This window comes from Apium graveolens, unplaced genomic scaffold, assembly GCF_009905375.1.
Source record: "Apium graveolens cultivar Ventura unplaced genomic scaffold, ASM990537v1 ctg8559, whole genome shotgun sequence".
Taxonomy (NCBI): domain Eukaryota; kingdom Viridiplantae; phylum Streptophyta; class Magnoliopsida; order Apiales; family Apiaceae; genus Apium; species Apium graveolens.
The window spans coordinates 2,190-28,377 of NW_027421278.1; the positions used below are offsets into that span (position 1 = coordinate 2,190).

Genomic DNA, 26,188 nt, shown 5'->3' on the forward strand with positions numbered 1-26,188 from the left:
ATTTTATCGAATTTTGCTAAATTCGACCAAATTTTCGTTGTCTAATCATAAATGAATAAAGAATATATAGTTATGTGGTATACTTTAAAATGAATTAATACTGATAAATCGTCGGAAGTTTGGGTAAAATATGAAATTCGATGTCAAAGTTTAAAATTTGTTTAATTACTTTTCTCTGGGGTATTCGACTAATTTAGTTGGTTGAGAATTATGTTTCAGGTCCCTCATGTACCACAGTTTTTATGGGCTTGGGTGAAAATCTCCTAAGAGCTTAGAATATCACTTGCATAGTTGCAAAGCATTTTAAGAGAACTTCACTTGCAGATGAATAGCTTGCATAACAGTACTTTAAGTGTATAAGTGTATGCAATTTAAAAATAATAATTGTATCCAACTTCAAGTTTGTATAGTGCTCCGATTTTATCAATTGAATCCCTATTTTTTAAGATTCAAATCTTGGGTTATGCAAGGAGGTTATCCATCTCACCAAACATAATGGACATAATAGGGATCCTATGGACAGTATCCGACCAGTTCATTTCTATGGCTCTTGGTATTACAAAAAGGAATGTACTGCATTGAGACATATAATCAATTTTTTTATCAACCAAACAATCAGATTTACAGTCTATATAATTGAAAATATGTTTTTCAATATTTTCAAGCGTTAAAGAGCGTGAAGTGTATCATTCAGTAAGAGCTTTTAAAAACTACATTTTATGGAAGCAATTGAAATTACCTCCATAACATTTTACATAGACATAGCGCTACTAAGTGATTGATTAAGAAAGCTTATGTCGAATATATATATTCGTAGTTGCACTACAAGAAATTTGCAATCACACAACACCTATGAAACAACGGTCGACCAAAAAACCGTTGCCCCAAATTAGGAGACGACGGATTTTTTTTTTCAAGAATAACTGTTGTTAGACAACATGTAGAACAACGATTATAGCAGATTTTTGAAAGACTTGTCTCTGTGGCATCCTCTTATTCAGGTAGACAACAGTTCTTAAATTGCACTGTTGTCATAGATCTTTAACATAACAGTCCAAAATCGTTGTTAATAAGCTAACTTATGGTAATCTCGGACAATGGTTTTGGACTAATTTGAAACAACAGTTGTTACAAAATATACATATAAACAACGGTTTACGGAGTCTATTGTATAAAGGAGTCAACAGAGAAGCATCATACAACGGTTTTACAATTTTGACAGAATAACTGTCGTCTGTTTACAAGAAATCATGGCACCACCTGATTGGTGGAAATTATTTCACTTCGATCGCTGAGTTGGCAAATGAGAGTCGTTGATTGATTTTACTTAGATTGCTTAGTTGGAAGAATGAGAACCGTCGATTGTGAGAATTTATCACACAACGGTATTTTGCTGAAACCGTTGTGTAACATCTAAAATTCAGATTGGTTGATAATTAGCGAAATAATCTTTTCAAATGATTTTTTAGACGATCCAACCTTACGGATGTTAACATATATTGATTTTAGCCATGTAAAAAAATAATAAAAATTTCAAAATTTATCTTGCTTGACTTTATAAGGAAATTGAGGTAAAAGTACAACTCCCTAAAACAAGATTCGTTGCCGATTAACGAAATAAATTTTTCAAATGATTTTTTGGATGATCCAACCGTACGGCTCTTAACATATATTAATTTTAGTCACGTAAAAAAATAAAAAAAAATTCAAAATTTATCTTGCTTGAGTTTTTAAGGAAAATGACGTAAAAGTACAACTCCCTAAAACAAGATTCGTTGCTGATTAACGAAATAATTTTTTAAAATGCTTTTTTGGACAATCCAACCGTACGGATGTTAAAATATATTGATTTTAGCCATGTGAAAAAATAATAAAAAATTTCAAAATTTATCTTGCTTGACTTTATAAGAAAAATGAGGTAAAGGTACAACTCCATGAAACAAGATTCAATGCTGCTTAACAACATAATTTTTTAAATGATTTTTGGACGATCCAACCGTACGGATGTTAAAATATATTGATTTTAACCATGTAAAAAATAATAAAAAATTTTAAAATTTATCTTGTTTGAGTTTTTAAGGAAAATAGGTAAAAGTACAACTCCCTAAAACAAGATTCGTGTACTAATATTTATGGTGGTGAAAAAAAATACATTATGGGAGAATTTTAATTTTTGTGTTTGATATATTCTAAAATTTAAATATTTGTTTAATATATTTGAAAAATTATAAGAAACTTAAAAGAGTTTCACGTCTACGTGCTTCATTCAATATATTTTTTTAAAAAAATTAAAGAATCGATGTGGGGCTTAACACTAGTGAGAAGTACTAGTCAAATCACTCGTTGACTGTTAAAATAGCAAATCAAATGATTTTTTTTAAAATTTGGCCATCCGTACGATTGGATATACAGGTCTTGACATCCGTACGGTTGGATAATTCATAAATATCTTTAAAAAAGTGAAATATCAACATGAGACTAAACACTAGTAGAAGCACTAGTCAAATAATTGGTTGACTATTAAAATAAAAAGACTAGATAATTTATTAATTTCTAAATATTTTGTCATATCACTAATATATACATGTCCTGACATCCATACGGTTGGATATTCACAAATATTTTTTAAAAAATTCAAAATCGGCATGACACTAAACACTAGTAAGAAGTACTAGTTAAATAACTTGTTGACTGTTAAAATAACAAACTAAATAAATTTATTATTTTGATTTTTTTTTCAAATCACTAAAATATACAGGTCTTAACATTCGTATGGTTGGATAATTCATAAATATTTTTAAAAAATATAAACATCGACATGGGACTAAACACTTGTAAGAAGTACTAGTCAAATAACTTGTTGACTTTTAAAATAGCAGACCAAATGAATTTATTATTTTCTGAAAATTTTGTCATATCACTAATATATACAGTTCTTGAATCCGTAAGGTTGGATAATTCATAAATATTTTCTAAAAAATTATAACATCGACATGAGACTAAACACCAGTAAGAAGTACTAGTCAAATAACTAGTGGACTGTTAAAATTGCAAACCAAATGAATTTATTATTTTCTGAAAATTTTGTCATATCACTAATATATAGGTCTTGATATCTATATGGTTGGATAATTCATAAATATTTTTTAGAATATAGATATATCGACATGAGATAAACACCAGTAAGAAGTACTAGTCAAGTAACTGGTTGACTGTTAAAATAACAAACCAAATGAATTTATTATTTTCTGAAAATTTTGTAATATCACTAATATATACAGGTCTTGACATCCGCATGGTTGGATAATTCACAAATATTTTTTAAAAAAATTGAAACACAACATGGGACTAAACACTAGTAAGGAGTACTAGTCAAATAACTTGTTGAGTGCTAAAATAGCAAACCAAATAAAGTTATTATTTTTTGAAAATGTTTTCATATCAGTAATATATACAGGTCTTCACATCCGTACTATTTGATAATTCATAAATATTTTTTAAAGAATAAAAATATCGGCATGATACTAAACGCTAGTAAAAGTACGAGTCAAATAACTTGTTGACTGTTAAAATAGCAAACCAAATGACTGTTAAAATAACTAGTGACAGTTAAAATAGTAAACCAAACATCAATAAGGGACTAAACAGTAAATACTAGTTATGATAAATTTAACCGCACTCTCATATTGGTGGAATTTATGATAAAATTAGAAAAATTAGTATTTTTGATAGTTTCTGTATATAATTTTAGTTCTTACAAAAAGTATTTATATGATAAAGGAATTTTCAAACAAATTTATTTTATTTGTTGCATTAAAAAAATTAGATATTTATCATACAAACTGTAATTTTTTTTTAAAAATAATTACGAGAGTGCGGGTAAGGCATATTAGATCATCCTAGCTGCAATTTTATTTAATACAAAAATATATGTGGTAAGAGAATTTTTATTTTTATTTAATTTTATTGGGTACTTTTAAAAAAATTAAATAATGTGTAAATAATTTTAAAAATTATAAATCAATTAAGTTATAAATTGGCACTCCTAAATTCGACCAATGATAGTTGAATTTAGTGTCATGTCATCGATCCATGTTAATAAGATCCAACGCACCTTATTAAATCCCTAAACAAATAATCTAACGGTGTACTCTCTCTCCATTCTCTCTCCCAGTCCCCTGTGACATAAAAACATCACCTCCCCAGTCCTCTTCCCCACTCTCTCTCTTTCTCTCCATCTCTCTCTCCATCCCTCATTTCATTTCTCTCTGCTTATAAACTATAAACACACATATAATTAACAACACATAGACATATTCACTGTACACTGTACAGTTATTGTTCGTATTCCGGTCAGTACAGGTCCCATCCAACCCTAAAAATGTTCGGCTGCAAAAATGTCGAAGTAGAAGTAAACTTGAATGCCATACTAGCAGGACTAGAAACACCTGGAGCTTCCTTCCTATACATTTCCGGCCGACGAAATGCATTGACACTACTTGCGAGGAGCATGTTAATGTTCTGTCTCTATCAAATACTGATCTTATTATTATATCACAGTATTTGTCTCCAAAAGTCACTAATGGGCCAACCATTTTCTCAAACTGTGATAACAGGGCCTTATCACCTACTATATGACTTGAACATCCATTGTCTATGATCTATATGGCCTTCTTCACTTTGCCTGAATACAATGAGGATTAAGTATGTTTTGCTACCCAAGCAGTATTGGGTACTTTTTTCTTGTTAACAGATTTGGTAGAAGTAGAATTTGATGATTCAAAAGAATAGAATTCATTAATTGATGAGCATTTTCATTTTTAGCCGATGACTCAATGTTGACTTCTTTAAGATCTACTCTCAGCTTGTGGCAACTTGTCATTACTTTCATGTTACAAGGTATACAATCAAACTTGTCAGAGAATGAGTAGTGAACATTAGCCTTTGCTTTATTATACTTGCATACTCCCACTCCTAGCTTGCTAACAACCTTTTTCAAATGTGAGTTAGATGATTAACAGAGCCACACTTTTGATACTATTTTCTGGGAGCATCTGTAACAAATGTAAAGTTATTGCTTTTGTTTATTACCCACTTGCAGTTTTTCAAGGAAAAACCGTTCCACTTACCCAGATATTCCATTAATCAAGGTGAAACAGTTTTAATTCAAAATTGACACCGTTCCCACTTATTTAATTATTTTTCACTACAACATTAATATTCTGAAAATAAATCAAGTGAAAATGACCAAAATAAATTAGATGAGTAAGTAGTGATAAACTAAAATCAGAACTTAGAATCTATATGGTCATCAGAATATGAATATTTATCAGGATTTATCAATGCATTACAAAATATCTCAGAGATAAATCTTGAAACAAAAACAAATTTCATTAATATATCAAGAGAATACATTCATCAAATTGAAAGTACATTAGAATTTATACAAGATTTCCCTAAGCTGCTAAACCTAACATCAACAGCCTTAGTCCTAGCTCAAGAAGCAGGGCAAGGCTGATGATGAAGAAAAAGGAAGAAGAAAATAAATCATTTCTTCTTCCTACTCTCGACAAACAAATGACGAGTCGAATGATTCGCTCTTGCTGGCGGAGAGCTTCCAGCCTTTCCTCCTCCAATCGCTCCAGATGGCATGGTAATCCATATAGAAGAACAGGAGGTGGGTGAGTACCTCCTGTGGGATAGAGTCCCATATCTCATCAGGAATGGCAGTGACGTGCCATTCTTGCCGCCAATCGGCACAGCTTAGCTCCATATTGAAAGTTTCGTAGTTCAAAAACATGTTGTATCTGACCATAGTGTTTTTGATAGAAAAAGTATGAAGGTAAGTTTGTGAGAAAAGATTTGATGGGAAGGCTGATGTGAAGTGGTTGCTTATATAGACAGGAGAATTCCAGGAGACGTAAAGAAATTTAATGTTGATAGGTAGAATTAATTCTACCTCGTCTCCCCAGACTTGGAAAAAGAAAACATTCATTGGAAAGAGAAAACATGGTTTAATGCACAAGAAGCAAGTAAAAGTTGACTGTTCAAGTACGAATATCACTAACCCTAACCATAGTGACTATTAATCTTCCACTTCACATATTAGTTTGAACCGAGACTGTATTAAATTTTATCCACGATAAGTCAAGTAAAGAATTAGACTGTCACTATCAGAACTTAGACTTATATCAGAACTTAACGTCTCAGAACATATTTCTTAACTCGAAAAAAGGAATGCCTATCTTAGGAAGTCCTCACACAAATTCTGATTTATATTCTTCAGAACTTAATCATCAGAATATGTAATCAGAACTTGTCATCAAATTTGTGCAATGAAACACAATGACTGTTCATCTAAACTAACATAGATCACCACAGTAATTTTCATCATTCATATGGAGTGATTAGTGTGTGCATTAAGCTAAATATCAGACAAAGAGTAAAGTCTGATTCACTTCAGTACATCTTAGAAATAAGGCATAACTAAACCTTTGCTAAATGAGCTGTCATTATCCTGAAACACTACTGATGAATGAGTTCATGCTTGAGTCCACCTCAACTATTTTGTGCTAATTTTATGCATCTTTTTAAAGTCCATTTCACAGTGGCTTCTCAGTGTAAGTGAGTCACGACCTGCTTATCAGAATTTATGCTATTATCAGAGTATTTCTCCAGTAATCATAGAGTGTGAAAAGTCACCAAGAAATATTTTAGTTGCTTTCTGATGCATATTACTTAATACCAGCAATGCACTTGGGTCGTCCCTTCCACATTTTTACTCTAGATCTCAAAGGGTACTGATTTTATTCTTTGATCCTTTTGCTTTTTCTTTTGATAAGTGAGGTTTATCAGCACTTAGTGCATTCAGCAGATTTACTAGTATCAGAACTTAAAGAGAGTAGCATTATTCTAATTTGTGACTTAGTAATAAGATAGACAAAAGTAAACTCAACTAAGCTCAATTATCAGAATTGCTTTGTGTCAATAGATTTCCACAGAAATAATAATTACTCTATATGGGATCCTTGTTTATTGAAGACTACTAGGTCAGCATCTAGCACAGTTATCCTCATAGGATTGAATAGTACTTAAACCAGACATATCACTTATCAGAGTTTAGAAACATATATCAGACAACAGTCAGTACTTAAACACATTTGTCAATTAAGCACAGAATACACAAAGAGATACATTCTGTAAATACTGATCATAAAGTCTGATATAACAGAACAAAACTAAGCAGATTTAGAGAAAGAACCTGAAACCATTCCAGTTCATTTACCAATCTTGTAAAAGTGGCTTCACACAATGGTTTTTGAAGATACTCTGTAGTTGTTGATCTGTTGGAAACAAGTGCATTTCCCGGTACCTTCATACCCATGTTTCCCTGATGAAGTGATACCTGATGCTGATGTGCTTTGTCATAGAGTGTTGAACTAGGATTACCTTTACATGAGCAATAGCACATTTGATTATCACAGTAAATAGGGATTTTGAAATATGTTAACCCATCATCCAGTAACTGATTCTTCATCCTAAAGAATCTGTGCACAAACAGCTTCCTTGCTAGCAACATATACCTCTGCTTCTGCAGTTGATGTGAAAATTGACTTTTTTTCTTGCTGAACCAAGAAACCAATCTGCCTCCAAGAAATTGGCAGCTTCCACTTGTGCTTTTCATTGTCAATTTGAACCTGCAAATCTGCATCTGAGTCACCTATTAGTTTAAAATCTGATTCTCTAGGACTACCACAATCCCAGATCAGCTGTTCCTTTAGATACTTGAAAATTCTTTCACAGTGTTTAAGTGAGGTCTCTTGGATCTGCTTGAAATCTTGCACAAAGACAGGTAGCATACATGATGATCAGGTCTACTAGCAGTTAGATAGAGTAGAGAGCCAATCTACCTCTGTAATCAGTAACCATCTACTGATTTACCAGTATCCTTATCCAGTTTTGTTGCAAGTGGCCAGGGAGAGTGGATGCACTTGAACAATCTTGCATTCCAAATTTCTATCAGCAAGTTTCTGGTGTACTAGTTTGACAAATAAAAGTGCCTTCTTCATTCTGCTTGACTTGAAGGCCCAGAAAATAGCTAAGTTCCCCCCATCATACTCATCTGATACCTTGACTGCATCAGTTTGGCAAACTTCTTGCAAAGTCTGTCATTTGTCGACCCAAAAATGATATCATCAACATAAATCTGGACCAGAAGTAAGTCCTTTCCATGGTTGAGGTAGAACAGTGTTTTGTCTATTGTTCCTCTGTTGAATCCACTTTCCAGAAGAAACTGAGCTAAAGTCTCATACCATGCTCTAGGAGCTTGCTTAAGTCCATAAAGTGCTTTATTCAAGCCTGTATACATAATCTGGATGTTTGGAATCTACAAAGCCTGGAGGTTGTTCAACATATACTTCCTCCTCTAATTCTCCATTGAGAAAAGCACTTTTCACATCCATTTGAAAGACAGTAAACTTTTTGTGAGCAGCATAAGCCAAAAATATCCTTATGGCTTCTAACCTAGCAACTGGTGCAAATGTTTCATCATAATCAATTCCCTCCTGTTGAGAATATCCTTTTGCAATCCAGCCTGCCTTATCCTTGTAATTATGCCATCACTGTCAGTTTTGTTTCTGAATACCCACTTTGTACCAACAACAGATCTATTCTTTGGTCTTGGCACTAGGGTCCAGACTTTGTTTCTTTCAAATTCATTTAACTCTTCCTGCATTGCTTGCACCCAATCAGCATCTTGAAGAGCTTCTTCCACTTTCTTTGGCTCAGTCTGAGAGAGAAAAGAATTGTAAAGACATTCGTTTGAAGTACCTGTTCTAGTTCTGACACCTGCATCAGGATTTCCAATTATCAAATCAGGTGTATGTGATTTTGTCCACTTCCTTGCAGATGGAAGGTTTTCTCTAGAACTGGATGCTCCCCCATGATCCATGCTGTCTTCATTTTCATTTTCTGATGCTCCCCCTGAAACTATGTTCTCTGAGTTGGATTCTTCAGAATTTAGATTTTCAGCACTATCAGAACTTGGCTTATCAGAACTTGACGAATCAGAAACTTGAAGAGCCAGATGTATGTTCTGATGTTTCTTGAGATGTGGTATGATCTTGAGTATGCTCCCCCTGCATAGGTGCATCTTCCTTTGGCGTAGTCACCATAGTTTCAATAACATCAGAGTTTAATCCATCAGAGTTTATAGTATCAGGACTTAGACTGTCAGGATTTTCAGTATCAGAATTTGAGTTTTCATTTTCAAATCTCAGCTGATCATGATCAATAAAATCTTCAAGACCAGTAATCTTCTGTCATCAAAGAGACATTGATAGATTCCATGACCACTTTTGTTCTCAAATTATAGACTCTGAAGGCTTTGTGGAAAGTGGATATCCAACAAAAATTCCTTCATCAGCTTTTAGATCAAACTTGGATAGCTGTTCAGGATGAGTCTTGAGAACAAAACACTTGCATCCAAATACATGAAAGTACTTCAGATTTGGCTTCTTTTTCTTCACCATCTCATATGGTGTTTTTCCTGCCTTGTTAATGAGTGTTGCATTTTGAGTAAAACAAGCAGTCTGCACAGCTTCAGCCCAGAATAGGTTGGAAGCTTGCTTCTTCAAGCATTGTACGTGCAGCTTCCATGAGAGTTCTATTCTTCCTTTCAACAACTCCATTTTGCTGTGGAGTTTCCAGGAGCAGAAAATTCCTGCTTTAATTCCATTGGTTTTTTGCAGAACTCTTCCATTATCAAATCTTGAACTCAGTGCCATTATCACTCCTTATTATTTTCACAGAATCTTTGACCAATTTATTCCAGATGTTTGACATGATCAATCAAGCTAGATGCAGTTTCACTTTTTGTGTGCAAGAAATACACCATGTGTATCTAGTGAACTCATCCACTATGACCAATGCATATTTCTCTTTGCAATAGACATGACATTACTGGACCAAATAGATCAACATTGTAGTAGATGATAAGGCTCAAGAATGATGATTCCGTCTTGCTCCTTGAATGAAGATTTTCTTTGTGTTGGCCTTCTAACAAGAATCACAAAGGTCATCAGGAGCAAATACTGACTTGGCAGTCCTCTCACAAGATCTTTCTTGACCAGCTCATTATATTGTTGAAATTTAAATGAGAGAGTTTCTTGTGCCAATTCCAGCTTCTTCAATTGATGCTCTAATTCATCAGACAGATTGCAGAACCAATCAGTACTTGTTGAAAGCTTAGCTTCATAAATGTTACCACGTCCTGTATCCTTTTTAGAACAACTTTGCCTTTAGATTACTCAACAACTTCACAGTGTTCTTCAAGAAATCAACATGATAACCTCTGTCACATATTTGACCTTATACTCAGCAGATTGTGTTTAAGTCCTGAGACCAGAGCTTACTTCTTTAATGATGACATTCCCAAGATTGATATTGCATATCCCAATGTTTTTCCAATGTTGCCATCTCCATAAGAAACAACTTGGGCCAGCTTTCTCACAAAGTCTGATAGCAGGGCTTTATTTCCAGTCATATGTCCTGAACATCCACTGTCCAGAACTAGAATATTTTCCTGTTGCCCTGCAATCACAAAGACCACTAATGATTAGTTTTAAGGACCCAGACTTGCTTGGATCCTTTGGCCTTATCAAGTTTGTTAACATTTGCAGCGGATTTAGCATCAGAGTTTATGTTAACATTTTTCTTATCAGAACTTACACTATCAGACTTTGAATCAGAATTTACACTAGAAGGAACAATGGAAACTTTCTTCAAAGAAGGTTTTAATTGATAATAATCATAGTACAAGGCTATGATATTCCTTACAAGTATAAATGGAATGCCATAAACTCTACCACAATGAAAACAAGGATTCTGTGTTTATATCTAACAGACTGACTCTTAACCTCCTGATTTGAAGGTAAGGAGTTAATGTTCTTATTCTTCCTGCAAAAAGAAGCCAGATGGTTAGAACTTCCACAGTTATGACATGTTTTCCTAGGAGCATCAGGAACAGGTTTAATCATTGCTTTTATTCACAACCTTCCTTCCATTCCTATTTTTCCTAGGTGATTTACCTTGTTTACATTCTTAACATCTTTCAGCTTATGCTTAAGCTGCTTCTTAGTCATTAAGCCTATGTTTACTTCAGCTTGTCTTTTCCTGTTTTAGTTTGTCAGAAGTTAATCCCTCTCTAACTTCTGATTTATCATTATCAGACTTTACAGTTACAAACTTAACAGGTTTTAACTTTGGCTTTTGCTAACAACAGGCTTAATTTCTACAGTTCCTTTATCATTCTTATCCTCTCCATAACCTAAGCCCTCTTTCCAATTTCACTACTTAGCAAATTTTGAGTTGTTCTGCCAGAGTTAGTCCAAGTCCTGATTATCTCTCTTTCCTTTTCTAACTCAGTTTTTAGAGATTCATTCATTTTTAGCACTTCATCCCTAACATAAAAAGCATCATCTCTATCCTTCTGAGTTTGATGGAACATAACTAACTCTTTTTCTAAGAAATCATTTCTTTTCTTAAAAGCAAGATTTTCAGAAGTTAATCTTTCACATGTTAAAGTTTGATCTCTATAACTAACAACATGGTTTTAAGATATCTTCTCAACTCATTAATATCATCAGTATGAAAAGCATAAGTAGTCTGAGGTACCTTTGTTTTCAGCAGCTTCAGAACTGCTCTCAGCACTTTCTTTATCAGCATTGCCATCAACGCATAGTTCTCCTCACTTTCAGAGTCTGAGGGTGTCTGTCCAGCTTTTCTGCTTTGTGACAAGAGCCTGCCTTTGTCACCCTTTACCTTCTTGCAATCAGGAGATATGTGGCCTTTCTCACCACAGTTATAGCATTTGACATTGGTATAATCTCCTCTATCAGACTTCCTCCTCTGCCTTCAGATCTTCTGAAATTCTTCTTATCAGAACTTATGCCTTTCCTGGAAAACTTCTTTCCCTTCCTGAACTTCCTGTATGCAATCTTTGTGATCCCTTTCACCATAAGAGCACACAGCTTCATCATCTCCTCATCAGCATCAGCTCAGGCAAGCTTTCAGAATCTGAGTCATCATCACTTTCAGAACTTGATGACTCAGTTTCAGACTTTGTGAACAGAGCTTTACCCTTGTCTTTCCTTGAGGTAGCTGCCTTGGGGGATTCTTCTTCAGCCTTAAGAGCAACTGTCCTTGACTTTCCTCCTTTCCTCTTGCTTCTTTGTTCCATCTCAAGTTCATGAGTCTTGAGCATTCCATAATTTCATCAGAGTTGTTCATCAAGATTGTAATGTCTCTTATTGTTGTTGCCTTCAAATCCCAACATTCAGGAAGAGCTAACAGGAATTTAGGTTTGAATCTTCAAGATCATACTCCTTATTAACCAGTGACAGATCATTCAAGAGTTTGACAAATCTATCATATAAATCAGTCAATGATTCATTAGCCTTTGAGTCAAAGTGTTCATACTCTTGAGTGAGTATTGTCTTCCTGTTCTTTTTAATTGTATCAGTTCCCTGACACCTTGTTTCCAGAGCATCCCATATCTCCTTAGCAGTCTTGCAGTTAATTACCCTGTTTGACATTACATTATCAATGGCACTATGCAGTAAGTGTCGTACCTAGCATCCTTAGCAATTGATGCGATATCTTCAGCAGTATAATCACTCTTTTCCTTTGGTACAGTCTTTGCTGCCTCACCTGCAACTGCAACAGCGAGCTTGGTGGTTTGTGAGCCCTTCCTTGATTCTATCAAGATATTCTGGATCTGTAGCTTCCAGAAACATGGTCCATCCTCACCTTCCATATGGCATATTCAGATGGTCTCAGTATGGAACTCTGATGGTTTCATACCGACTTTGGATTTTGTGTCTTTGGAGGTTCTTCAGTTTTGGTAGGCTTAGTTGGAGTTTCTGTGTCAGACATGATTGTGTTTGGATCTTTAACTGTATGTGTGTTAACAGATAGGCTCTGATACCACTGTTAGGTCACACACACTGTAGAGGGGGTGAATACAGTGTAAAAATACAATCAAATCGAACTTTAATATCTTAAGTAACAGAAAACAAACTTTATTGAACAATAAACTCTGTTACAGTATGGAACTGTTACCTCTCAGTGATGAACAAATATCACGAGAGCTGCTAGGGTTACAATGAATAATCTTCTCGACTATGATAACACTTATAGTGTAAACCCTATGTCTGTGTTTATATATTACACAGTTACAAGATAATCGCTAATTGATATGGAATATAATTCTGCTTCCTAAAATATATTCAATCAGATATCTTTCTTCCAAGTATTCCATTCTTCACGGAACTCTTCTTCATGCATATCTCTTCTTATGTTTATCTCGATCTTCTTTCCTTTAATCAGGTACTATCCTAATCTGATTGTCCTTCAGCACTTAAGTTCTGATATCCAACTTCTGATGATTATCTCCTGATAATATAAGTACTGATATCCTTAAGTCTGACTTCCAGTATAAGTACTGATTCCCAGTTAAGTACTGATTTGTCCTGTTAAGTAAGATCTGAAAACTAAACATAAATCATATTAGCCATGACATTATCAAATATATCTAACAAATTTGTCTTCGTAATGTTCTTAATCAAGTGACAAGTGAGAGTATTGGTCCAGTGGTCCTTTTTATTGACAACAAATCTGCGATTGATCTCACCAAGAATTCGGTTTTTCATGGGCATAGCAAGCATGTTGATATACGCTATCATTTTATTACAGAGTTTGTTCGGCATGGGGAAATAATTTTACAGCACATAAGTAATGAGAATCAACATCCAGACTCTTTGACAAAGCCTTTTTCCACTGTTAAGTTCGAAGGGATGTGCAAGCTGCTTGGAGTGAAAAACCTGGATAAACAAGTCTTGGATTAAGGGGAAAATATTTGGAAAGTAATCCAAAATGTGTTTAAATATTATTAGTTTTTTTTATTTTGTCTGAAGTAGTTATTTAGTAGTTGGACTTGGTCAATGCATCTAGAAGCAGTTTTAGGATCGTGGAAAATAAAGAGAGTAAAAGAGTATTCAGGGGATAGTAGTTCCCGATTTGTAGGTTCAGTAGTTTTGCAGTTTTTGTTAATTTATTTTCTGCAGTATAATGAAAAGCAAGTGCTCGGTACGTGCATGTATTGTGTTTTTATTTTTCTCAGTTTCAAACATACACTATACTTATATTTAGAACATCAGGTCTCCAAATTTGATACAGTATTCTCGTATCAGAGCGAGTAATTTTGTGCCTGTGAACACACAGTCACGTGTCGAAGACGACTTCAATGGAGGGAAATAAGGCAAGAGTGGCGGTATTGGGTTCATTTACCCAATGTTAGAAATGAGTAATTATACTATTTGGCCATTGAAGATGAAGGTCTTTACTCAAGCTCAAGAATTATGGGAATCTGTGGAAACTAAAGACCCAAAGGCTATTATTCAAGAGAGAAAGAACAAGATACAGTGGCCATAATTTACCAAAGGATTCTAGAGGATATATTGTTCACCCTTGCTGTAAAGAAGACGGCCAAAAAAGTGTGGGATGCTATAAAAACCTTATGTCAGGGGGGCTAGAAAAGTCAAGAAAGCACAAGTTCAAACCTTGAAGGCAGAGTTCGAATTCTTAGTCATGAAAGACAATAAGGTGTTGGATGACTTTAGTATAAAGTTGAATGGGATGGTTACAAACATTCGAGCCCTTAGAGAGTCTGTGGAAGAAGCCTATTTAGTGAAGAAATTGCTTTGTATGGTGCCAGCTAAGTTCTATCAAGTTACGTTAATATTGGAACAATTGGGAGATACTGAAACTATGATATTAGAGGAAATTGTAGGTTCATTGAAGGCACACAAAGAATGGGTAAAAGGGCAAGAGGAAAAACCGATCCGACAATAATTACTCACAGAAGAGGAGCGGGAAAGCGTTAACCAAATAAGGGAAAGTCGTTGTATACAAGAGAAGAATGCTTAAAGAAAATATTAAGAGAGCTGAAGGATCATCAAAATAAAAGGGATGAGGGTGTGACAAAAGTAAGATCATGTGTTATAACCATAATACTTTTGCACATATTGCAGCAAATTGTCGAAAGTCTCGAAGGTTCAAGGAGCAAAACCGGGAAGCGAATATTGCACAAGTTGAGGATGAAGAGCCTGCTAGGTTATTGGCTAAACTTGAAATGGAGGATGGAAACAAAATGTTGTTGAATGAATGGTCCTTAGTTCCAAAGTTGATGAATGTCATAGAAGAAAAGCAAGGACAGTCTAATTTGTAGTATTTGGATAGTAGAAAAAGTAATCACATGAAGGGTCGAAATCCAAATTTATAGAGTTGGATAAAGGCGTCATTGGGCAAGTAAGATTCGGAGATGGTTCGACATTAAAAAATGAGGGTAAAGCATCGATTATTTTGAAGTGCGGAAATGGAGAGGAGCGTACATTGCATGAGATTTATAAGCACTGGCGAACTGCCAGATGGGAAATAGAGTGGTCCTTAAGGGTGAATTTTTTTGGGTATTCCATAACCAAGAAAAATTTCTCATGAAAGTGAAACTCTCTTTAAATCGGGTATACAATATCACTGGAACAAGAAAACTCATTTTTTTGCTTTTTAAGTTTTGATATGTCTAAATTATGGCATACACAATTTGGTCATGTTAATTATCAAGCATTGGGATTAATTTTTGTGAACAGTATGGTGTATGGTTTTTCGAATGTTGTTCATCCAAATAATGTGTGTGATGGATGTATGATTACTAAGCAAATTAGACGGCCTTTTCCTTCACAAACACAGTTTAGTGCGAAGCATGTGCTAGATATCATTTATGATGACTTGTGTACACCAATTACTCCAACAACAACAGGCAGAAAAAGAAATTTTTTACTGCTGGTAAAATAATTTTAACAAAGGTGTGCGTGGGTGTATTTTTGAAAAATTAAGACGTGGCTTTTAATTCTTTTTAAAGTTTTAGAGCCAAGATTGAGAGTGATGATGAAAGAAGGGTGAGGATTCTCAGAACCAATAGAGGAGGAGAATTCATGTTAAAAGAAGTTGTTGATTATTGTGAGAAGGCTAGGATCGAGATACATTTTACAGCACCATACACGCCATAATAGAATGGAGTAGTTGAAAGGAGGAATCGAACTGTACTTGAAATGGACCGGAGTTATTTAAAAGAAGTGGAAGCAAATTTTATTTTTGGGGTAAGCGTTTAGGAATTCTATTTATATGCTTAAAAGACTTCCAAATAATTCACTATCTCAAAAAACTCTGACCCCATATGAGACATGGTCGGGATCAAAACCAAACATCGGTCATGATGAGAAGAGAAAGTTGGTAATAAAATAAATAGGATTGCCTTTATTTTGTCGGTGTTAGCCTCTATCCCCTCTTGGAGACCATCAATCCCAAAAATTTTCCAGATCCTACTCCGAAAGCACATTTTGTAGGGTTTAACATCATCTTATGGTACCTCAGAATCTCAAAAGCTTCCCTCAAATGGGTTATATGATCAGTCTTTGCTAGACTCTTGACTAACATGTCATCAACATAGTCTTCCATAGTCTTACCAATAAGGTCCTTAAAAATTTTATTTACCAACCTTTGATAGGTGGCTCCTGCATTCTTAAGACCAAATGCCATAACAAGATAACAATAAACACCAAAGTCAGTGATGAATGATATCTTTGGAATGTCATCCTTATGCATTTTGATCTGGTTGTATCCGCTAAATCCATCCATGAAACTCAGCATCTCATGCCCAACAGTGGCATCAATCAAAGTATCAATCCTTGGCAACGGAAAATAGTCTTTAGGGCATGCATCATTCAGATCAGTGAAGTCTATACACATCCTCCATTTTCCATTAGCCTTCTTCACCATTACAGGGTTTTCTAACCACTCAGGAAATTGAATCTCCTCAATAAAACCAGCCTCTAAGAGCTTTTCTACTTCCTGTTTTATAGCCTCTTATCTTTCCGGGGCAAAATTTCTTTTCTTTTATTTCACTGTCTTCCGGCTTGGATCCACATTTAACTTGTGAGTAATCAGCTCCGGGTCTATGCCTGGCATATCAGCTGCTGACCACGCAAACACAACACTATTTTCTTGCAAAAATTTCACCAAGTTCTTCTCCAGGTTGGGGATTCCGCCCTGATCGTCTTGGTCCCCCTACGATCTTCAAAGTTCTTCCTTCCATTATTATTCCTGTCCCCTCCTTCTCCAGTATACTTGTTCAATCTTCCTTTTCGAATCAAAAACTCAATTTCATCTTTCAATTGCCCACACTCATCGGTGTCATGGCCAACATCTTTGTGAAATCTGCAATACTTGCTCTTATCTAGTTTGGCGGGATCAGCCTTCAAGGGCTTAGGCCAGCGAATATCTCTATCTTTCTCAATCTCCATCAAAATCTGGCTTCTAGGAGCATTCAACTTAGCATATTCAGTGAACTTTTGCCCAGGTCCTCCCTTCTTGGGGGTTGAATCAGAATTTTGTTCGGTTCTAGGATACTTGTCCTTAGCAATATATTCTAATTCAGTTTTTCGCTTCTTGTTTCCAGTGGGCTCATTACTTACTACGGTCTTCCTCATACTTTCTTCAACCTTGATATACTTCCCTGCCCTCTCTTGGAGCTGCAACATGCTTTCAGGGGGACGTTTGGCCAAGGACATCTTGAAAAACTCATCCCTAGTTCCTTGTTGCAGTGCTATCATGGCTACCTTATCATCAAGGTCCGGGACTTTTAAAGCCTCCTTTGTGAAACGATTCAGGTAATCTCTTAAGGATTCCTTAGCTCCCTGCACAATACTCATAAGAGATGCTGAACTTTTCTCATGGACTCTCCCACTGATGAACTGCTTAATAAAAGCCTGACTTAACTCTCTGAACGATCCAATAGAGTTTGGGGGCAAGCGACTGTACCCTCTTTGAGCCATACCCGACAGGGTTTGAGGGAAGGCCCGACACTTTATAGCATCGTTCACGGGTTGCAGCAGCAGTGCATTAGAGAATGTCCTAACATGATTAGCGGGGTCTCCCGTGCCATCATAGGCTTTGATAGTGGGCATCTTGAATTTCCTTGAGATATGGGCATTCATTATCTTCAGTGAAGGGCGGAGTTGGATCATCAGGATCTCCAAGGGGAAGGAGATTGCTTTGATCAGTTCTTGGGACAACAGCCCTTCTCCGTACGGACCATCCAGGTCTATGGCATGAGGAGGATTTCTCCCCTAGGAGGTATCTGGGGTCTGGTGGCCTGGTGAGCCTCCAAGTCACGCCTCAGCCTTTGGATCTCGGCCTCATGAGCCCTGATCCTTTCCTGCACTTCTTGGGGATTCGCCCTTTGGGTGTTTTGAGGGCTTTGCCTTCCATCGGCCATCGGCTCTTTGCGAGGACGCCTCCTTCTTGGGGCCACTTCATCATCCGAAGATTCGGAGTCTCTCTCGGTGTAAGGACCAGAAAATTCCCGATCCTTGGGGATAGGAGCCAAACCTCGTATATAGGGGGGCGATTGCCCTCGTGCTTTACTTCGCCCAGCGTATCCACTTTCTCTAACCTCGGGGTAAAGTAGCATCCCATAAGGGGGTTAGTAGTAACAATAGTTGAATATTCATACCCGATGGGTCGAGAATTCACAGGTATATGTACTTGTTGAACTTGAGAATTCGTACCTTGAATAGTCGGGGGAGTCGTCCCTTGTGGCTGAGGTTGAGTTGCCCCTATCTGGGCTTCCGCTTGATTAGATGCATAAGTTGAGTGGGGAGGTATCTCCACGGTTGATGAAATCACCTGGGTTGTCCCCGATGGTGTTCCTTCTTCTAGAGCTCTGATTGTTCTTCGTGTTCTCACCATGGTTGTTGTTGTGCCTTCCCACAGACGGTGCCAAATGTTATAGATAAAAAACTAATATATATAATTGCTGTATTTATTACTAAGGTACGGGAGCTCAAGGCCTTTAATGGCTGCTCTCGTATTTCGTAGCTTAACTCTGCCTTTACGAGATGCCTACGTATCTCTGTGAATTAGAGAATCAAACCAAAAAGCGTCGTTCTGATTTGTGGGGTGAGACCCCTTATATAGATGTGGGAGTCCTTGAATTGGACTTGGTATAGGAGACTTGGTGGTCAAGTCTCTGAATTAGGATAGACTTAGGAGTCCTAGGGAGTAGGAAGCTGATTCCTTATCCCATGAGGTTCCTTGGAGACCAATCTACAAGGATTTATATCCCCACTAGGACTTATCTTAATAGCTGTTTTTCTCCCTTATTTATTAATTATGAAATTAATAAATAATCAGGGTTTTTGGGCCTTCTTTGTTCCATCAGGCCTGATCTGGTCCATCAGGCCTGATCAACATGTTAACCTTTCTGGTCTGAATGTCATACATCTTCTTATTGGGCCTTGCAGCCCAAACTGTAATATTTAATTATGTAATCAGGATTTATTTATCCCTATCACTAATGTAAATATATAATATATATATTTTAATTTAGAAAACAAAATAAAAAGAATTATTTTAGCTTTAAATTTAAAGCACATCAAGGTGTGTCTAAAAGTATATTATATCAAAAAGTTATGATGGATGAGAGGAAGTATATCAATATTTTTTGTTAAGCAGGTGTATCTTTTTCAAATTTAAATTTAATTATTTTCCAGTTCCCTCTAATTTTTTTAACTTCGTAGAATATATTTTCACATACTGTAATTGAGAATAAATTTCTTGACCTTAAAAAATCTTGTGAAAATGAAAATAATAAAATTGAAATTGCTTGAAAAGCAGCTCAATAAAAGTTATAGTCAATACAAACTAGAATTAATCCAGCTATTTATTTTGGATAACCTAGATCTTAATTTAATTCCAAAGAATTGGTTCATAAGCAATGTTTGAGTTCCAAATTTGGTTCTTCGTATCTAGTTGATCCTGGAGCCGCACTTTCCTTGCCTCAAAAATCAGTCCCTGCTTTCTTTCTATGACATGCACATGTTGTTATTTTCTGTTTAGTGGAAATAAGAACGACACTTTCCTGGTAAGAATAAGATAAGTTAATAGGAGCTTTCTTCTTTCTATGACATGCACATATTTTCTGGCAGGATAAGTCAATTCGAACATTCTTCTTTCTATGACATGCACATATTTCTTCCTGTTCATAAGAAGTTGAATAAATGGTTCAAATGATGTATTCACCTACTACTCAATTGTTAGTAACAAAAACCAAATACAAAAGAGATGAGGAACTTAGTGTAGCCGCTAAAAGTAGTTTTAATCCATTTGAAAGATTAATTCTCGTGTAATTATAACAAGAAAGTTCAACCTCGCTTTTTTTTAAAATTAAAAAAATATTCAAATAATATATACTTTTCATAGATGACATAAACAAACAGATGTATATTTTGACACACATATAATTACCAAAAACAATCATATAAAGTGAAACAAAAGAGAGGAAGATTCATACATCCAGGGGCTGGTACACAGGGAGGTTGAGGAGATTGTTACGAAGAATTTGACTCTTACATCTTCTCCAAAATTCATTTAGAGTTCTCCACTTCCTTATTGAGCCACTTCCTCCATTTCCTTTTCCAAAATTAGCCTCCCCAACAAATTTTCTACCGTCTATGAGTACCTATTTGGTAGATGATAATTTTATTTCCTAGAAAATGAGAGGATGGGAGTTTTATGATGGATAGAAATTTGATGTGAAGCATTAGTATTGACTCTTTTGATTTTATAACTGACATAAATATTGAGCACAAGTAGAATATCTGATTTCATATATTAATTTGATAATATAATATTTAGAGTCGTTTTTTATTATAAGCCAGAACTATTGTATACAATTGGAATATTTGATTTCATATAGAAATTTATTTAAAAGAACATTATTGAATTGTTATTAGCAAAAAGCTGGTACACAGGGACACCATTAGGAAGTTGATCCTGCAGCCGCCGTACTTTCCTTGCCTGAAAAATTAGTCGGAGCTTTCTTTCTATGACATGCACATGTTATTACTTTTTGTTTAGTGGAATTAAGAACTGCACTTTCCTGGTACAGTAAGTCAATCCGAGCTTTCTTCTTTCTATGACATGCACATATTTTCTGGCAGGATAAGTCAATTAGAACATTCTTCTTTCTATGACATGCACAAATTTCTTCCTCTTCATAAGAAGTTGAATAAATGGTTGAAATAATGTATTCACCTACTACTCTATTGTTAGTAACAAAAAACCACATACAAAAGAGATGAGGAACTTAGTGTAGCCATACGCTAAAAGTAGTTTTAATCCATTTGAAAGATGAATTCTCCTGTAATTATAAAAAGAAAGTTCAACCTCCCTTTCTTTTTAGAATTTAAAAAATATTCAAATAATATATACTTTTCATAGATGACATAAACAAACAGATGTATATTTGACATAAACATATAATTACCAAAAAAATCATATGAACTGAAACAAAAGAGAGGAAGAAGTTTCATACATCCAGGGGCTGGTACACAGGGAGGTTGAGGAGGTGGTAATTTGTTCTCCGAATAATTTGACTCTTAAATCTTCTCCAAAATTAGCCTCCCCAACAAAGTTTTTACCGTCCATGAGTACCTCTTTGGTAGATGATAATTTTATTTCCTAGAAAATGAGAGGATGTGAGTTTTATGATGCATAGAAATTTGATGTGAAGCATTAGTATTGATTTTTTTGATTTTATAACTGGCATAAATATTGTGCACAAGTAGAATATCTGATTTCATATATTAATTTCATAATATAATATTTAGAGTTTTTTTTAGGACAGTCCCTCAAAAAACACCAAACACTTTTTTTCTTACATCGAACAGAAGAGGTTCTTTTGTTGGATAATAATAAATGAAACAAAAAAAGGAAGATTCTGTTGGGCCTATTAATCTAAACATAGTTATTTGGGTGATTTGATTTTATTATTAAATAAATCAACGTTTCCTTATTGAACGTTATATTGCAGAACTGGTCATAGCTGTTATTGCGTGTTTAGGAATGAAATAAGAGAGAGATAAATTAGGATCAGATGTACTGGTTTGTAGCTCATCAGTTAGACAATCTATATGTAATAGTTATATTCTCATATTGCAGAAGTATCAATTGTAAGGTTTTTCCATATCAGTAATCAAATACACTTTTGCTTTGTTTATTTTCATATTCTTTTCTATGATCTGGTATCAGAGCAAATTAAACACCTGTGAAGTGCATCCAAAGTTAACAGCGAATGGAGACAAACAAGAACAATGAGGGGTCGTTTGGTCTAAGCTATCCAATGCTATCGAAAACAAATTATACCCCTTGGGCCAAAAAGATGAAAGTTTTTATGCAGGCTCATGGGCTTTGAGAGGCAATATAACCTAAAGATCCGAAGACTACAGCAGATGAGAAGATGGACAAGCGAGCATTGGCCATTATTTACCAAGGTATCGCGAAGATATGTTGTTAACAATAGCAGAGAAAAAAACATTCAAGGAGGCTTGGGGGAAATTAAGACGCTGTGTCTGGGTGCAGATAAGGTGAAAAAAGCTAAAGCTCAAATCCTGAAATAAGAGTTCGAGTCACTGAAAATGAAAGCGACGGAGCAGTTAGATGATTTCTGTATGAGACCTAAACGGCTTGGTTACAAATATCAGGGCGTTAGGGGAAACAGTTGATGAGGAGTATGTCGTTAAAAGCTACTAAGGGCTTGTCCCAACTAAATCTTCAATGGTGTCTGCAATCGAATAGTTTGGGAATTTGGATACCATGTCCGTAGAGGAGATTATTGGCTCACTTAAGGCTCATTAGGAACGTTTGAATGGAAAAAGCGGAAGAACAGTGACGAATAGCAACTCTTGTTGACAGAGGATGAATGGTTTTAAGAGGAAAGTAATGACGGGAAACTTCTTCTCACACGAGAAGAATGGCTGAAGAGATCAGGGAAAGATGCCTAAGGCCAGTGGGGGTGACTATCCGTGAGAGACAATCGTATGGTTCATAACAGGAGCCAAGTAAAGTGTTTTTAATTGTGCTGCCTACAGTCACTTTGCAAACGAGTGCCGCAAGGTAAGAAAAAATAGACAACAAAGAGGAGAGGCAAACTTGGCTCAGGTAAGGATGAAGAACCCCGCACTCTTGATGGCTATGTGCGATAATGGTTAAGCAGGATGTGACTGTTGTTATTGAAGTGAAAACCACAAATACCTTTAAGGAGAGAGATGAAATATATGGTATCTTGGACAACGGGGGCCAGCAATCATATGACAGGCCGTCGAGAGAAGTTCGAAAAGCTTGACAAAATAGTGAAAGGGGAGGTAAAGTTTGGTGATGACTCCTTGGTGAGAATTGAAGGGAAAGGTTCAATCAGGATTATGTGCAAGAATGGGGAAAACCAGAGTCTTACATGGAGTCTACTATATACCCACACTTCGAAGCAATATCATAAGTCTGGGCCAATTATCGGAAGAAGGAAATCGAGTAGTCATGAATGGGGAAAAATTTGTGGGTTTATGACAGCTGTGGAAGATTGCTTATACAAGTCCAAAGATCTGTAAATCGACTTTATAAGATTCATATTCAAGAAGCAGAGCATTATTGTCTGTTAACGAAGAGTGAAGAGGAAATATGGTTATGGCACAAATGATTCGGACATGTAATTTCAAGGCGACTGCAGTTGATGTCAAGGAATCAGATGGCTCATGGAATGAGAAATATTATTCAACCAAAGGATATCTGTGAAGGATGTCTTATGTCGAAACAAACACGTAAGCCATTTCCAACTCAATCTCTTTTTCTCAGCAAAGTCTGCTTTTAGAATAATTCATTTGGATTTGTGTGGTCCTATATCTCCTTCCACTCCGGGAGGGAAGCATTATTTTATACTCCTAGTTGACGATTACAGTCGTATGATGTGGGTTTACCTGCTTAGAACTAAAGATGAGGCTTTGAAATTTTTTAAGAAATTTAAATGCTTGTTGAGAATGGTGCCAACATGGCATACCAAGTTTTGAGGACCGATCGCGGGGGTGAATTTTGTTCCAAAGAATTTAATGATTTCTGTGAGGAACATGGTATATTACGAACATTACACGACACCCTACACACCATAACAAAATGGTTGTAGTAGAGCGCCGCCAATCGTACCGTAGTTGCCATGGCCCGGAGTATGCTTAAAGAGAGACATGTACCAACTCAATACTAGGGGGAGGTTGTACTCATGCCATTTATGTTCTAAATAAACTGCCAACACGAGCAATGTCAACCATTACACCACACGAAACTTGGTTCGGAATGAAACCCAAATGTGAATTATATTAAGGTGTTTAGTTGTATAGCCTATATGAAGATTCCGGCTGTACACACTAAAATACTTGATGATAGGAGTAAATTGGTGGTCCATTTTGGCAGAGAATCAGGGACAAAGGCTTTTAGATTGTATGATCCAAAGACTGGCAGCATTCACGTTAGTAGAGATGTTATTTCGATGAATATAAGGAATGGGACTGGGGGATTACATCTGAATCTTATTTGGGTAGAGGTGCACAATTTACACTGGAAAATGATTTTTTTAGAGCCTGAGTTGTTACAAGAAGAACACAGCTCAACATCTCAACCGTCAGACACAACACTCACGAGTTCCTCCTCTGAAAATGAAGACGCAGAAACCTCCAGCGTGTCCAGCGATAGTAGTGAACAACGCCAACATCTTCGATTACTGGATGATATCTATGAACACACAACAGAGGTGGAATTGGATGAAAATGAACTTCTATTAATGGGTATTGATGAGCCTATTTATTTTGAACAAGCAGTAGAGAATAGTGCCTGGAAAGCTGCAATGGATCGTGAGATCGACTCTATTGAAAAAAACAAAACTTGGCAGCTGGTGGATCTTCCTAAGGGACCATAAAGCCATAGATCTTAAGTGGGTCTATAAGTTGAAGACAGATCAGAATGGAGCAATAACTAAACACAAGGTCCACCTCGTGGCTAAAGGTATTTTCAACGCCATGGAATTGACTATGAAGAAGTTTTTGCTCCAGTAACTAGACTTGAAACAGTTCGATTACTTCTGGCATTGGCAGCGAAAAATGATTGGGAAATTCATCATCTTGATATTAAATCTGCCTTCTTGAATGGAGTCATACAGGAGGAAGTATACGTTACACAACCAAAAGGTTACATCAAAGAAGGTTCAGAGCATAAAGTTTACAAATTGCTGAAGCATTATATGGTCTTCGTCAAGCTCCTCGAGCATGGTACTCTCGTCTCAATCAATGTTTGATGAAGCTTGGTTTTATTAAATGCCCTTATGAGCACGCAGTCTACACAAAAAAAGATGGTGATCATTGTATAATTGTTGGTGTTTACGTGGATGATTATTAGTCATTGGAACAAGCTTGTCGCACATTACCAAATTCAAGGGGGAAATGAGTCGTGAATTTGACATGTCCAACATGGGAAAATTGTCCTATTATCTGGGTTTAGAGGTGACTCAAGACACGGATTTCATTGAACTAAGACAGTCAACATATGCACGGAAGGTACTGAAGAAAGCAGGTATGGCTAAATATAAAGCTGTGAAATATCCCATGGAGTACAAAATACAACTTCATGCTGATAGTACAGGTGAACCTGTGAACTCTACGCATTTAAGAGTATCATAAGTGGACTGAGATATTTAGTACATACGAGGCCTGACATCGCCTACTCAGTAGGAATTGTTAGCAGATATATGGAGAGGCCTACACAGATGCATATGAATGCTGTCAAGAGAATATGTCAATATTTGAAAGGAACACTGCAGTATGGATTAATTTATATGAAAGGGCAAGGAAATTATATTCTATCTGGTTTCTCTGACAGTGACATAGCAGGTTGTGTGGATGATCGAAAGAGCACGGGAGGGATGTCATTTTACCTTGACGAGAACTTGATTACATGGGTCTCTCAAAAACAGCGGTGTGTTGCACTTTCTTCATGCGAGGCTGAATTTATGGCAGCACGGCCGCTCCCTGCCAGGAAATTTGGTTGCAATAAGTTCTGAGTCACATTATGGGTATCAAGTATGTTCCAGTCACTCTGTACATCGACAATAGGTCTGCTGTGGATTTAGCTTACAATCCGGTGTTCCATGGACGTAGTAAACACATTGACTTGCGCTATCATTTTATTCGTGACTGCG

At 35.9% G+C, this 26,188-nt stretch overlaps 1 protein-coding gene across 1 annotated transcript; it reads left to right on the forward strand.

Moving 5' to 3' along the window:
* The first annotated feature begins 24,343 nt into the window (after positions 1–24,343).
* On the forward strand, positions 24,344–25,670 carry LOC141705105 (uncharacterized). The gene is made up of 3 exons (XM_074508177.1): positions 24,344–24,848; positions 25,089–25,262; positions 25,390–25,670. Exons 1-3 carry the CDS (start codon positions 24,344–24,346, stop codon positions 25,668–25,670), a joined length of 960 nt encoding a protein of 319 aa, XP_074364278.1.
* Positions 25,671–26,188: the final 518 nt, after the last annotated feature.

What these genes read in the sequence shown, in the direction of transcription:
- LOC141705105 (XM_074508177.1), top strand. Translation starts at nt 24,344, where the DNA reads ATGAAGATTCCGGCTGTACACACTAAAATACTTGATGATAGGAGTAAA. An exon ending in CTGGAAAGCTGCAATGGATC is followed by an intron (nt 24,849 to 25,088) that starts GTGAGATCGACT and finishes TGGCATTGGCAG; the next exon opens with CGAAAAATGATTGGGAAATT. An exon ending in CGTCAAGCTCCTCGAGCATG is followed by an intron (nt 25,263 to 25,389) that starts GTACTCTCGTCT and finishes GATGATTATTAG; the next exon opens with TCATTGGAACAAGCTTGTCG.